Genomic DNA, 14,487 nt, shown 5'->3' with positions numbered 1-14,487 from the left:
TCAGCTTTTAAATCAAAAGATTCGAAATTAAAGGTTGAAAGATCGGGGCATACTAATGGGGATGTTAACCTAAGTAAGGGAAGGCATACACAAAAGAAACCATGGTAAAATAGGGGTAGAAGCACTAGTAGGGGTTCACAAAAGGGCAGCAATCATCATCACAAAGGGAGATCAAATTCAAAGGGCTCTAAAGATCCTAATGGGTGTTATCATTGTGGAAAGCTAGGGCGTTTCAAGAGAGAATGCTACTTTTACAAGAGAAGCAATGGGAAATCAAATTCAGATCATCAAGAAGAATCAAACAAGCAAAACAAGAGTAAGAATGACTATCAAAATGCAAACCTAAGTGATGGTTATGATAGTGGATGTCTATGTAACTGCATCATCTTTTAAAGATGATTGGATTATTGATTCGGGTTGTACATTTAACATGACTAACAACAAGTCTTATTTGTTTGATTACAGGGAATCTATAGGGGGCAAAGTCATTCTTGGGAATGATCAAATACGTAACATTGAAGGTTCAGGTTCTATAAATTTTTGAAATGTTTGATGGCATTATTAGAATCTTAACTAATGTTAGATATGTTACTGATTTATCTAGAAACTTAATTTCTATTAGTGTACTTGATGATCTTGGTGTTGTTAGCAAAATTGAGGCAAGTACAATCAAATTGGCCAAGGGCTCTATGACTATCATCAAAGGACAGAAAAATGGTGGTTTATACTACTTGCAAGGAAGCCCTGTAGCTTGCTGCCACAATACTAAGGAGCATGTCACAGAAGACACTAAGGCTGTCCTATGGCATAAGAGATTGGGACACATTAGTGAAAGAGGGCTACAACTCATGAGTGAACAAAAGCTACTTGGTAAGGACAAGGTAACCAAGGTAGATTTTTGTGAATTTTGTGTACTAGGAAAGCATCATAGACTTAAATTTCAAATTGGCACACACAAATCACAAGGTATTTTAGATTATGTTCACTCGGATTCATGGGGTCCTGAGAAAACCCTAACTTTTGGGGGTAGTGCCTATTTCTTATCTATTGTTGATGACTATTCTAGGAAAGTTTGGGTTTATCTGTTAAAACATAAAAACGAGGCTTTTCAAAAATTTGTGCATTAGAAATTACTTGTTGAAAACCTAACTAATAGAAAATTAAAAACCCTAAGGACAAATAATGGCCTAGAATTTTGTAATGATGAGTTTACAGGTTACTGTCAAGACAATGGAATCCAAAGGCACAGGATAGTGAGGAAAACCCCTCAGCAAAATGGTGTTGCTGAGAGAATGAACAGAACTATATTGAACAAAGCAAGGTGCATAATTTTCAATGCAGGGCTTGCAAATGGGTTTTGGGGAGAAGCAGTTGTAACTCCTACATACCTAATCAACAGAAGCCCCTCTAGTGCAATTGAAGGTAAAACCCCTGAAGAAAGGTGGATTGGTAAACCACCTGACTTGTCTAATTTGAAAGTTTTTGGATGTCCAGCTTATGCACATCAAAGTGTAGGAAAGTTAGAGCCTAGGGCTCTAAAATTTGTGTTTCTGGGTTACCCCAAGGGTGTAAAGGGCTATAGATTGTGGGTAAAAAGGAAAGAAGGTTTTAAAACACTCATTAGTAGAGATGTAATTTTTCAAGAAAATAATTTTCCTTGTAAAAATACTAATGAGCTTGATGCAGGTTCCACAGAAACTAACCCTGCAGGTACATCTATTGGACTCACTCAAACTGGCCCAACTGAAGTGGAGCTAGATCCAGATTAGGTGGAACCAATTCAACTGGAACCTCATGAAGCACCAAATCAGGTGGAACCAAATCAGGTGGAACATGAAGTTCAACATGAAGAAGACAGGAATCAGGAAGACCTCACAGAGTATCAACTTACAAGAGATAGAGCCAGAAGAGTTGCTAAACCTAACCAGAAGTACAGTTACAATGTGTGGGATGAGAGTATTGGCTATGCCTATATGTGAAAACTTGAAGCTGAGATCTATGAGCCTCAATCATATGAAGAAGCTCTTAAAGACAGAAATTACAAGGCCTGGTTGAAAGCAATGAAGGAAGAAATGTACTCTCTCATAAAGAATAAGACTTGGAGAGTTGTACTTAGACCCGATGGCAAGAGTGTGGTATCTTGCAAATGGCTTTTCAATGTCAAGGAAGGGAGGACTAAGGATGAACCTATAAGGTTCAAGCCTAGATTAGTGGCAAAAGGGGTTTACACAGAAAGAAGGGGTAGACTTCACAGAAATATTCTCACCAGTGATGAAATATAAGACTATAAGGTTGATGTTATCACTAGCTACTCATTTCGACATGGAGATTGACCAAATGGATGTGACCACGGCTTTTCTACATGGGGATCTAGAAGAAGACATCTATATGGAGCAGCCAAAAGGATTTGTGGTTAAAGGCAAGGAAGACCATGTTTGCAAGCTTGACAAGTCTCTATATGGACTGAAACAGTTCGGAAGACAATGGAACAAAAGGTTTGACACCTTTATGACCAAACATGGGTTCAATAGAAGCTATTATGACCACTATTTGTACTTTAAAGGTTCGAAAATTGCTAAAGTTTACTTGCTACTCTATGTGGATGATATGCTAATAATTACTAAGGAGAGGTCAAATATCAACAAGGTCAAGGGTTTGCTCAAGTCAAAATTTGAAATTAAGGATATAGGTGTGGCAACTAAGATTTTGGGGATCAACATTCTAAGGGACAGAGGCAAAGGGAAACTCATGCAACATTAGGAAGACTATATCAACAAGATCATAGAAAAGTTTTCTATGAAAGATGCAAAGGCTGTTTCACAGCTGATTACCAACCAATACCTTATGTCTAAGTCTATGTGCCCTAAGACCAAGTTAGAGCAAGAACAGATGGCTAATGTTCCCGACTCTAATGCAGTAGGGTCCATAATGTACTTGATGGTTAGTACTAGACCTGACCTTGCTTATGTAATCAGTGTGCTAAGCAGGTTCATGTCTAGTCCTGGAAAAGAACATTGGAAATGGCTTATGAGATACTTAAAAGGTACATCTAAGATGGGATTGGTCTATCAGGGTCACCAAACACATCAAATATTGAAGGGTTCATAGATGCAAATTATGCAAGGGACAGGGACACTAGAAGATCTACTTCAGCCTACTTTGGAATTTGTACTAGTTGGATGGTAAAATTACAACTAGTAGTGGCTTTGTCCACTACTGAATCTGAATATATAGCTACTACGAAAGCTATTAAAGAGGCCCTATGGTTAAAAGGACTTATGGAGGAACTGAAGTTAACGAAAAAGGTGCCTATAATCTACTCTGATAGTCAGAGCAGCATTTATTTGTGCAAAAACCCTGTATTTCATGACAGGATAAAACACATTGAGATAAAATATCACTTTATTAGGGATAAAGTTACACAGGAACAGATCGAGATAGACAAAGTGCTTACTGAAGTGAATCCAGCAGACATGGGCACAAAGGTTGTGTCCCTCAATAAGTTTAAGCTTTGCTTAAGCTTATTGGGGATTGACACAGGTTGGTAAAACTGTTGGAAATATTTTACCAGGATCTAGATTTACTACCATGTATGTTTCATTAACATCCTAATATGAATTCTAAAACAATGAAATAAACACATATAAAGTTTAGGAAACCTTACATTGGGTGCAGCGGAATATAATGACTCTTTCTGTTTAGATCTTTAGCCCTTGATTCCTTTCTGTAGCAGAACATAATCAAGATCTGAACCTGGATCTCTTTCTCTCCTTCCTTGATGCTGATTCTCCTTCTTGTTGTTTGGATTCTTCACAGTCTTACACACTATGATTGAGATACCACTTGATGTGTGTGGACACTACTCTGAAATGAACAATATGCAAGTCATAGTTTCCTGAAGCCAACACTTTCTATTTATAGAATGTCATCTAGGTTTAGGTTAGAATTGTATGACATTAAAATAATGGAAAAATAAATGGTAAACCTTTTGCATAGTGGCCGGCCATATAAGGGAAATGGGCCTCACTTTGCAACTTTCCCATTTTGTCATTTTTCAATCCCATTTTCTCAAAAATGCCAATTTTCCAATTTAACCATTTAAATGCCAATTCTAATTATTTAATAACTAAAAATTAATTATTAAATAATATTGTCATTTAATATATTTATTAATTTAGACACATAAAGTCTCTTGATTAATAAATAAACCTAGAATCTCTTTTCTTTACAATTTCGCCCTTGCTTAGTGAAAATTCATAAAGTAGACATAGTCTAACTTTAGAATTATAATTGATTAATCAAAATCAATTAACTGAGTCTTACAAGCAGTATGGTCTCAACTAGTATGGGGACCATGGGCCTATATAACCGAGCTTCCAATAAGTCGAACCGAATTTACTAAGTAAATTCCCTAACTTATTAATTCCTTATTGAATCCACACTTAGAACTTGGAATTGCACTCTTAGTTATATAGAACGCTCTATATGTTCCACGATATAGATACGCTATTAGTTATCCCTTGTTATAATCCTAATTTGATCAATGACCCTCTAATAGATGATCTACATTGAATATGAACTAAACTTACCGTTACACCTTCAATGTATTTTATCCTTAAAACACTTAGCTCCGTATAAATGATATTTGATGAGTCCATATTTACCTTATAAATATGATTAATTTATTTATTAATATTCTTAAATTGATTCTTTAAATTATTGATTAGTGTGATTTTAATTTGTTAGGTTATTTTAAATACTATTCATCCATTTAGAGTCTTTTCGAGGGATTTTAACATATTTTGGTGGAAAATAATGGAAGTCGGCGAGCTCGATTGTACAAGGCGGAACTTAATTGCGAATTCGGACGAACTTAAAGGCAGAATTAGACTTGGAGCTCAACATGAAAAATTTAGATCTCGTTCTTAGCTTTCCAGAACATCTTAAATCGTCCAATTCTGAGTAATATTGAGAGAGTTATAGCCAAAATACTATCAGTCGTCGCAGCAGGAAATTTCTAAAAAAAAAGATAGCGAAAATAAAGATAAATTTTCAAGAAGAGTTGCGATTTTTATCTTTTGTTTAAAAGATGAGTTATCTTTATCCGAGATATTTCCTAATACTATTATAAATAGAATCCTAATTCTAAGAGGATTTATCTATCCACTATAAATACAATCCTAATTCTAATAGGATTCAACTAACTTTCCCATTACTATAAATAAGACCTCTTAGACTACAAATGGAGAGGAGAATCCAAAAACTACAAATTAAATATTATGGTTTTTATTAATGTCTAATTCTGAGTAGTTTTCTTTTAGTTAAGGGTTATTTCAAAACCCCGAGACATGAATTCTTAATTTTATTATTGAATGTTAATTTTTAGTTTCCATTATATCAAATTGCTTCTATTCTTCTATGTTCAATGTCATGATTATTGTTTAAATCTTGTTTAGATGGCCACTAAATTAGGTGTTACTTTAATCTACCGTCATCTTAGGATTACTATTCACCTAATAGTGTAGGATTCTAAGTGTTTGTGGCAAATTACAATTTGTGATGAAGAATAGAACCTAGGTTAAATGAATTATATGCTTCATTGATTTGTTGCCTAGATTAGTCTATCTCCATAAATCTCGATGCTCTATCTAAGTTAAATAAGTTGCATGCTTCATGGATTTACTGCTTTAGGTAAAAAAGTTAATTATTGAGCGCTTCGCCTTGATTACATACAATAGGGAGATTGGGATAATTGACTGCTTCAGCGTTATCTGCGGGATTAATAGTTTGATTGGAAACTGAAAATTGCATTCTTTAATAGGAATTAGGAATGATTGTTAAGGGTGGCGAATAACCTTTAACTAGTTTCTCATATCGTATTCTTTACTTTAAATTTGTTCTTTTCTTTAATTTTTATTCTAATCTTCAAAACTCCCCTTTTCCTTACTAATTTGTGAATAATTGAATAAACATAGTCCTCGTGGGATCGACCCTTACTTACGATTATACTAAAATAATTGGAAGTATTGGAATAAAAAAAATAGTAAATTTGTTGTGGCTTACGACACGCATCAAATTTTTGGCGCCGTTGCCGGGGACTATTATTTTATTTTATTATTCATATTTAGTTTTAGTATTTTTAATTTTTTTTTTAAAAAAAATTAATTAGAAGAATAAATTATTAGATTTTTTTTTAAAAAAAAATCAAAATAAAAGATCGATATTTAACGAAAAATTTATTAGAAATTTTTTTTTTATTTTTTTTAATTTTTTTATTTTTTTTACTAACTTGTGCTTCTAGTTGTGGTCTTAATTTTCAGATCTTCCTTTAGAAACATGGCGATGTACAATCAACAATACTATGATCCTTATTATACCTCGCCACAAGAGTATCAATATAATTCCTACTATGACACTTACACATACAATCAGCAATCGGGAGATTATTCTCGCACTTCCTGCAATGAAATTAATCAATATTTTCAACCAACTTCTTACTATCCTCCTGTACTATCACCAGATCTAGAACGTGCTCTTATTGATATGAGCAACTCTTTGAAGGCTGCTACTTTGGAGATTAAACAAAATATGATACAGTGTCAGCAAAACTTTCAGAAAAATATGCAGATCTTTCAACAATCTCTACAAGAGTTAGAGAATCCTGCGGAGTCAAGGGAAACATCTACAAGTGAATATGAAATTCAATGTTCAAATATTATACCTTCACAAGTAAAGAGTGATCCAATAGAGAATGTCAGTGGCATCACTGTCCAAAGTGATATACAACTTGAATCACCACACCAAGAAGTTAATGATTTGATTCCAAGTCATGAAGTCAGAAATTCATCCCTTGAAGAGTCATCTCCACCAAAGGTTGAATCTCCTATTTTAGTTGGTCCACCATCACCGAAAAAGTCATACAAACCAATTGTACCAACTTATGTCCCTCCTCCACCTTTTCCAAGTAGATTGAAAAAATCAAAGAAAGAGGAGCCCATTGAGGAGATCCTTGAGACTCTTCCTAATATTGAGGTAAAAATTTCATGTCTTGAGGAAATCAAAGAAGAGACTCATTGTGCTAACATTCTTAAGGAGTTGTGTCCAAATGAGAAAAAGTTGAATGAAGGTGAGAAAGTAAGTGTGGGGCAGGATGAGAATGTTGCTGTTCTCAAAAGAAAGTTGTTGCCTGAGACAAGTACAATTCCATGCACAGTTAGTAAAACCAGGTTTGATCATTGCATGATAGATTTAGGAGAAATTATTAATAATATGTCTTATTCTAATTTTGCTTCTTTAAATCTTGGTCCATCAAGAAAAACTCAGGTTTTTATTCAATTAACTGATCAAACTAATGCTTATCCTTTAGGGATAGTTAAAGATATTTTTGTGCAGGCTTATGGACTTGTCATTCCAGGTGATTCCTACATAATTGAGATGGAAGATGAGGGTGATCCTAATCTTACATCAACTCTATTTGGGAGACCCTTCTTACTCACTGCAAATAAGAAGTGGAATACAAAAGCATGGATACTTAGAATGGAATTTGATGGTGAAACACTCAAATTCAATGTGTTAGATTCCATTCATAAATACATAAAGAATGTGTCTTTGTTAGAAGACCCAACGTGAAGATCACATGAGCACAACATGTAGTCGAGCTAATGACGTTAAACAAAGCGACCTTACGGGAGTTTTTCTTACCCTTTTCTTTTTATTTTGCATTGATTTTATTTGATTGAGCATTGAGGACAATGCTTATATTAAGTGTGGGGGAGATTAACTGTCGTGTCTATCCAATTTTTTTTTTCTTTAGTTGTTTAGTTGTTTATTTGCTTATTTTTATTGTTTTTTTTAGTTTATATTATTTTCTTGCTTTAATTTTAGTAAGTGTGGATTGAATGAAATTCTGTTGACAATGATTGCTCGTGTTTGATATGTGTTTTTACTTTGATATCTTATGCATGGTCTTAGGGAAAATAATTTTGTTGATGATGAAATTCTAGTTATAATTTTAGGAAAAATGATAGATTCTCATGATTTGTGTGCTTAACTCATGATTAATTACTGCTCAAACTTGATTTTTTTAAAACTTTTGCACATCAATTGAATTATCATATTTGCTAATGTTTGGAAAGATGAATGCATGTTTGACTTTTCTTTTAAAGTCTCAACCACTCTAGAACTTGTTTAATAATCATTTGAGGCGAAATTAATAAATTGTGCATGATTTTAAGATATGATATAGGCAAATTTTTTTTTTTTGGATCAATTTAGCTTTTCAAGCCTACCCTATTTGTTAAATCCCTAGTTTTACCCAATTCGAGCCTAAATGTTGACATCTTTGTTTTTTCTTTTTAACCCTATACAATAACCTTTGAGCCTAAAAAAAATCCTTATCCATCCTTTTTCACACCATAGTATATTGATGATATATGTATTTGTAAAGGTATGAGAGTTTTGTTGATGAAAAAGAATTATTATTCCCTTAGAATGAATGTTTGCAAGTTGTAAGTATTTCATTAAAAAAAAAAATCAATGAAAAAATAAATGAATACTTGCAACAATTTAAGTGTGGGAAAATAGTAAGTTTTATATATATAAAAAAAAAAGATATAGGATTGAATTGTTAAGGGAAGTGATTGAGGAATACGAATAGAATTTATTTGAGAGAATGTTGTATATGTATGCTATGGTGTGATTTGAGCCCAAATTAACCTTTTTTTTATCTACCTAGCTTTACATTATAACCCCCTAAAGTCCTATTGATTTTTAAATTATGTGTGATTACATTAGTGGAGAATGGTTTGATAATTAAGCTTATGGAGTGGATTTTGTTGAAATACACATTTATTTTGAGAAAAATATTGATTGTTGACATGCATGAATTAATTTGAATGTTAGTAGTATGATGATTTGATTGCACACACACACAAAAAAATTGGGTTTGAAAAGTAATTTATCTTGAGTTGAAATTCTAATGATTGAAGAGTTTGGATTTTCTTGGCATTATAAGTGGATGTACAATTTTTGAAACTAAAATTATTTTTCATAAAGACCGATTTGTTTAAGTATCATTCATTAACTTACTCGAGGACGAGCAAGAGTCAAGTGTGGGGGAATTTGATGAGTCCATATTTACCTTATAAATATGATTAATTTATTTATTAATATTCTTAAATTGATTCTTTAAATTATTGATTAGTGTGATTTTAATTTGTTAGGTTATTTTAAATACTATTCATCCATTTAGAGTCTTTTGGAGGGATTTTAACATATTTTGGTGGAAAATAATGGAAGTCGGCGAGCTCGATTGTACAAGGTGGAACTTAATTGCAAATTCGGACGAACTTAAAGACAGAATTAGACTTGGAGCTCAACATGAAAGTTTTAGATCTCGTTCTTAGCTTTCCAGAACATCTTAAATCGTCCAATTCTGAGTAATATTGAGAGAGTTATAGCCAAAATACTATCAGCCGTCGCAGTAGGAAATTTCTAAAAAAAAAGATAGCGAAAATAAAGATAAATTTTCAAGAAGAGTTGCAATTTTTATCTTTTGTTTAAAAGATGAGTTATCTTTATCCGAGATATTTCCTAATACTATTATAAATAGAATCCTAATTCTAAGAGGATTTATCTATCCACTATAAATACAATCCTAATTCTAATAGGATTCAACTAACTTTCCCATTACTATTAATAAGACCTCTTAGACTACAAATGGAGAGGAGAATCCAAAAACTACAAATTAAATATTATGGTTTTTATTAATGTCTAGTTCTGAGTAGTTTTCTTTTAGTTAAGGGTTATTTCAAAACCCCGAGACATGAATTCTTAATTTTATTATTGAATGTTAATTTTTAGTTTCCATTATATCAAATTGCTTCTATTTTTCTATGTTCAATGTCATGATTATTGTTTTAATCTTGTTTAGATGGCCACTAAATTAGGTTTTACTTTAATCTACCGTCATCTTAGGATTACTATTCACCTAATAGTGTAGGATTCTAAGTGTTTGTGGCAAATTATAATTTGTGATGAAGAATAGAACCTAGGTTAAATGAATTATATGCTTCATTGATTTGTTGCCTAGATTAGTCTATCTCCATAAATCTCAATGCTCTATCTAAGTTAAATAAATTGCATGTTTCATGGATTTACTGCTTTAGGTAAAAGAGTTAATTATTGAGCGCTTCGCCTTGATTACATACAATAGGGAGATTGTGATAATTGACTGCTTCAGCGTTATCTGCGGGATTAATAGTTTGATTGGAAACTGAAAATTACATTCTTTAATAGGAATTGGGAATGATTGTTAAGGGTGGCGAATAACCTTTAACTAGTTTCTCATATCGTATTCTTTACTTTAAATTTGTTCTTTTCTTTAATTTTTATTCTAATCTTCAAAACTCCCCTTTTCCTTACTAATTTGTGAATAATTGAATAAACATAGTCCTCGTGGGATCGACCCTTACTTACGATTATACTAAAATAATTGGAAGTATTGGAATAAAAAAAATAGTAAATTTGTTGTGGCTTACGACACGCATCAATATTTCAGCGAAGTGAAATGAGATCTCCACCATTTATCTCTGTTTAGCCAAGCTCGAAGGATATCATCTTTCAAATTCCTATAGAAGTTATAGACTCCATATTTATGTTAACGCTCCCACTCAATTATACTATCATGTTCCCAAAATATACGTATCACCCTAACCCAAAAGTAGGCTTAACTAACAAATCAAAGAACATGTATAATACTCTTGAGATCAAACCTAACCATATCAGGATTAAGATCATTTGATCTAGGATCAACAGGTGATATTGAATTGAATAGATATTACGGTAAATTTTAACAAATCTAATCAAAGTTCAATATCGGTCCCTTCTGATGTATACTCCATACATCCGATACTGGTAAACTTTACCAATGTCCTAGAAAGGACATAACACTTATCCAAGGTGTAAGAATACCTATCGCTGATTATCATGTCAGTCTAAATCCAGTGAACTGATAAATCAGGGAATAAACTTTCGAACATATAATTAAGATTATATTCCACTGTGCTGACAACACTATAATCATTAATAAATTCATATGTTCTGGACTTAAATAGAATTCATACATTACATATATGTAACCATGAAATAAATCATGTGAACCATGCAACATAAAATGTTATTTCTGATCTTTATTAATAAGTAAATCTGATTATATTGAAATGGGTTTTATTTAGGGCACAAAACCCAACAAAAACCTCTAGTGGGTTCAAGCTAAGACCCTCAGATACACTCAGAAAACAACAAATATATCAGTGTACAGCACATATGGGGATTAAGGTGGAAATTGTTGAAATAAATCCCCACATGCCCTGTACACTGTTCAGATCTACACATACACAAAGAGTACATACAGTTAAAAGACTAGGTGGCCTTTGGCCTTTAAATTCCTAGGATAGATCAGCAAGTTAGTTACAAAGTCTGTTAAACTTTGTAAGTAACTCTTTTTCTCTGCATTCCACTACAACATATATAAAGCCAAAAATCTCAGAACAAAAATAGAGACCAGATCAGAACTTAGAAAATCAGAGCAGTACACACAGGAAAAATAAGATCAGCCTTGAGAATTGGAAGAGACTTACATTGGGTAAGTTTTGGAGCCCTAGGGTTAGGGCTCGGAGGTCCAACATCATTTCCAGGAAGATTGTACATGCAGAAGGAAGAAGAAGAGATTAATGTAGGCAGAGAGAAAAAGAGAGTGAAAAATAAATATTGTAAACACCAAAAACATTACCAATCGTACATGTGATTTAGAATCTACCATTGTAACTCTTTGATCTTTGAAGATCTATAGTGGAAACGAGCAATCTGAGGCGAGCTCGAAGAGGATGTACCCAACAACAATTTTTGGGGAACCTCTATAAATTCAGTGCACTCTTTCCTTTGTTGTTATTTTCTGCATTTCTATATTGTGTTTGCTGTGATTGTATTTTCTTGGGGGGGTTATTTTCAATCTGGTCTGGAAAGGGATTTACTCTCTAGTTTTTCTGGGTAATCGCTGTTGCCTTCGTGTTCTTCAGAGAAGAACCACGAAGAAGTAGACTTCTCTGCTAGGGTTTATTTTGTGGTTGTGCCGTAGATGTGTATGAATAGAAAAAGGGATTATATATGGTCTGATTGGAATCTAGGGTTTCTTGTGTGTGTAAAACAATTTGTAGTTCAAGGGGTTAAACGGACTGTCATTTTTTGAGGCTTAACTTTAGGGAGTCAACGTTGGATTTGACTGGGTAAAAGGTCTATTTTGACCTTGGTCTTTGATTATTTCATTTTTGTGTAGGGCAAAAATCCTTACACTCTCCTTGTAAAATAAGGATGGAAAATCCTTCAATCCCCCATTTTATGTTGGCTAGGGTTCTAAATGAGTGTTACTTTGTTAATTGCTTATTCTTGGAGGCAAAACCAGGTGGGTATAGCTCGTTCATGTGATGTAGTATCCTTTGGTGGAGGAAATTGATCAAAAAAGGGGTTCACTGTCGAATAAAATCTGGCAACCAACTTAAGATTAATGAAGATAAATGGTTCCCTCACCTTATGACATTCACCCTCCGCTCTCTTGGTACGGTGGCCCCCAAAACAACTCTTATTACTCTTAAGAATGCAAATGGCACCTTGAACAAAGCGCTAATACGCAATAATTTTCATGGTGATGATGTCCCTCTTATTATGGGGCTGGCTCTGTGTGTTTCAAGCATTGAAATGATATAGTCTGGCATTACACTCCTCGTGGCCATTATATGGTTAGTAGCAACTATAAAGTGGCAGCTCACAATGAGTTCGCTCCTAGTAGCTCCTCACCTGAGATCTTAAAAAAAAATAGTAGAGTACCATTTGGCATCTAGAGCTTCCTCTTAAAGTGAGTATGTTTCTATGGAGAGTCTATAAAAGCTGGCTTCCAACGGGGTCTGTCTTGACTTCTCGAGGGATGAAACTTGACCCATTTTGTAGTGGTTGCGGTTATCGTGATGAAACGGTCCCTCATGCTCTTTGGTGTTTCCTAGGGGTGATCCCATTTTGGAAGAGTTTCTCTTTGTGGAAGTGTTTTCCCCTCCTCACTTAAACCTCATGGACATTTTATTTGACACCTATAAAAAAAATAGCCAGAGATGAATTTCATACTTGTGTGATTCTCTCCTGGCTAGTTTGGAAGCGTAGAAACAAGAAACAATTTCATTTATCGGTTCAACGTGATGATCGATGGATCGGTTGGGCGCAAATGGAAATAGTTGAGCTACTCCACCTGGTTCGATCAGGTACTTCTTTTTCTCTTCTTACTCCTACTTCCGTTTCTCGGTGGCTTTCCCCTTTTCCTGGTATTGCGTGCATCAATTGCAATGCTTCTATTCTTACCAAGGGCGAGGTCTATGGGCTGGGAGCTACAATTCGAGACCACCTGGGCCATGTTATTGCAGCCGAAATCCAAAGTCGCAAAGGTCATTTCTTTGTGGAGCTAGCTGAGTGCATTGCTATCCAAATAGGTATTCAACTAGCTTCCCGGTTACATCTTCAAGCTACAATTCTTCAGTCCGACAACCAACGAGCTATTAACTATTTGCAGCAGCTCGCTTTTATAGCCATTTATTGGAGTGCGTTGCTTGATGAAGTGTCTTGTCTGGCTGGTTCCTTTTATTTCATTTCCTTTATTCATGTTAAAAAGTTATGTAATTCTGTTGCTCATTGTTTGACCAATTTAGTTGTGGTCAATGGCTGTAACCAAATTTGGTATGGGGACTTTCCTGATTGTGCTTCTTCCTTAATTAGTGTAGAATTGTCTTCCCCTCTTTTGTTGTTTTCTTGTAATAAAACTCTATTTCAATAATAATAAGAGGTTTTTTATTTTTACATTTCACTTTTTTTTTTTTTTTGTATATTTTTAAGCGTAACTTAAATCCACATAACAACTCACATAACCACTAAAGCAACCCAAACTGTAAATTTAAAAAAAAAGTTAAAAAATAGTATATAAAAATTCTTTTAATAATAATAAATTGAATGGAATAATAATATTTCATATTTAAATTTTTTTAAAATGGAGTGATATAGGTAGAATTTAAAAATGTTATAAATTATATACTATAATATAATATAATTAATCAAAAATAATATAATAAGTAATGTGAGAAATATAAAATTCTCAAAAAAGAAATCCTTTTCACTTTTAGTAGTTGAAAGTGGAAAGATTAAAAGAAAAAGTGAAAAAAAAAGGATAAAGAGGACATCTCAAAAAAAAAAAAAAAAAAGGAATGTGAGTGTGATAGAATAAAATGGTATTGTGTGATTAATTTTTATAGTCTTAATTCTTAAATAAGTAAACACAAGAATGAATGGATAAGAAATGGAACACTTTCCCTATTCTTCATTTTCTTCACGACTTATTACTTAACATTATTAGAAAACACTGACTTAATTAATATCACACATATTATAAATTTG

General features: G+C 33.4%; 2 protein-coding genes across 2 annotated transcripts; both read left to right on the top strand.

The window, feature by feature from the left end:
- Positions 1-1,833: 1,833 nt before the first annotated feature.
- On the top strand, positions 1,834-2,282 carry LOC133033126 (uncharacterized mitochondrial protein AtMg00820-like). Its single transcript, XM_061107734.1, has 2 exons — positions 1,834-1,930; positions 1,990-2,282. Exons 1-2 carry the CDS (start codon positions 1,834-1,836, stop codon positions 2,280-2,282), a joined length of 390 nt encoding a protein of 129 aa, XP_060963717.1.
- A 4,054-nt stretch (positions 2,283-6,336) lies between these two features.
- LOC115702038 (uncharacterized) lies at positions 6,337-7,629 on the top strand. The gene has a single exon (XM_030629496.2). The coding sequence runs from the start codon at positions 6,337-6,339 to the stop codon at positions 7,627-7,629; it is 1,293 nt and encodes a 430-aa protein (XP_030485356.2).
- Positions 7,630-14,487: the final 6,858 nt, after the last annotated feature.

This window comes from Cannabis sativa, unplaced genomic scaffold (assembly GCF_029168945.1).
Source record: "Cannabis sativa cultivar Pink pepper isolate KNU-18-1 unplaced genomic scaffold, ASM2916894v1 Contig3, whole genome shotgun sequence".
Taxonomy (NCBI): domain Eukaryota; kingdom Viridiplantae; phylum Streptophyta; class Magnoliopsida; order Rosales; family Cannabaceae; genus Cannabis; species Cannabis sativa.
Note: the sequence above shows the minus strand (reverse complement) of the source record. Positions and strands in the feature narration are given on the sequence as shown.

Bases quoted from the DNA above. Each gene is read 5' to 3' on its own strand.
- LOC115702038 (XM_030629496.2), top strand. From the start codon at position 6,337: ATGGCGATGTACAATCAACAATACTATGATCCTTATTATACCTCGCCA.
- LOC133033126 (XM_061107734.1), top strand. From the start codon at position 1,834: ATGAAGTTCAACATGAAGAAGACAGGAATCAGGAAGACCTCACAGAGT. The intron at 1,931-1,989 runs GTACAGTTACAA...GAAAACTTGAAG, and splicing joins GTTGCTAAACCTAACCAGAA to CTGAGATCTATGAGCCTCAA.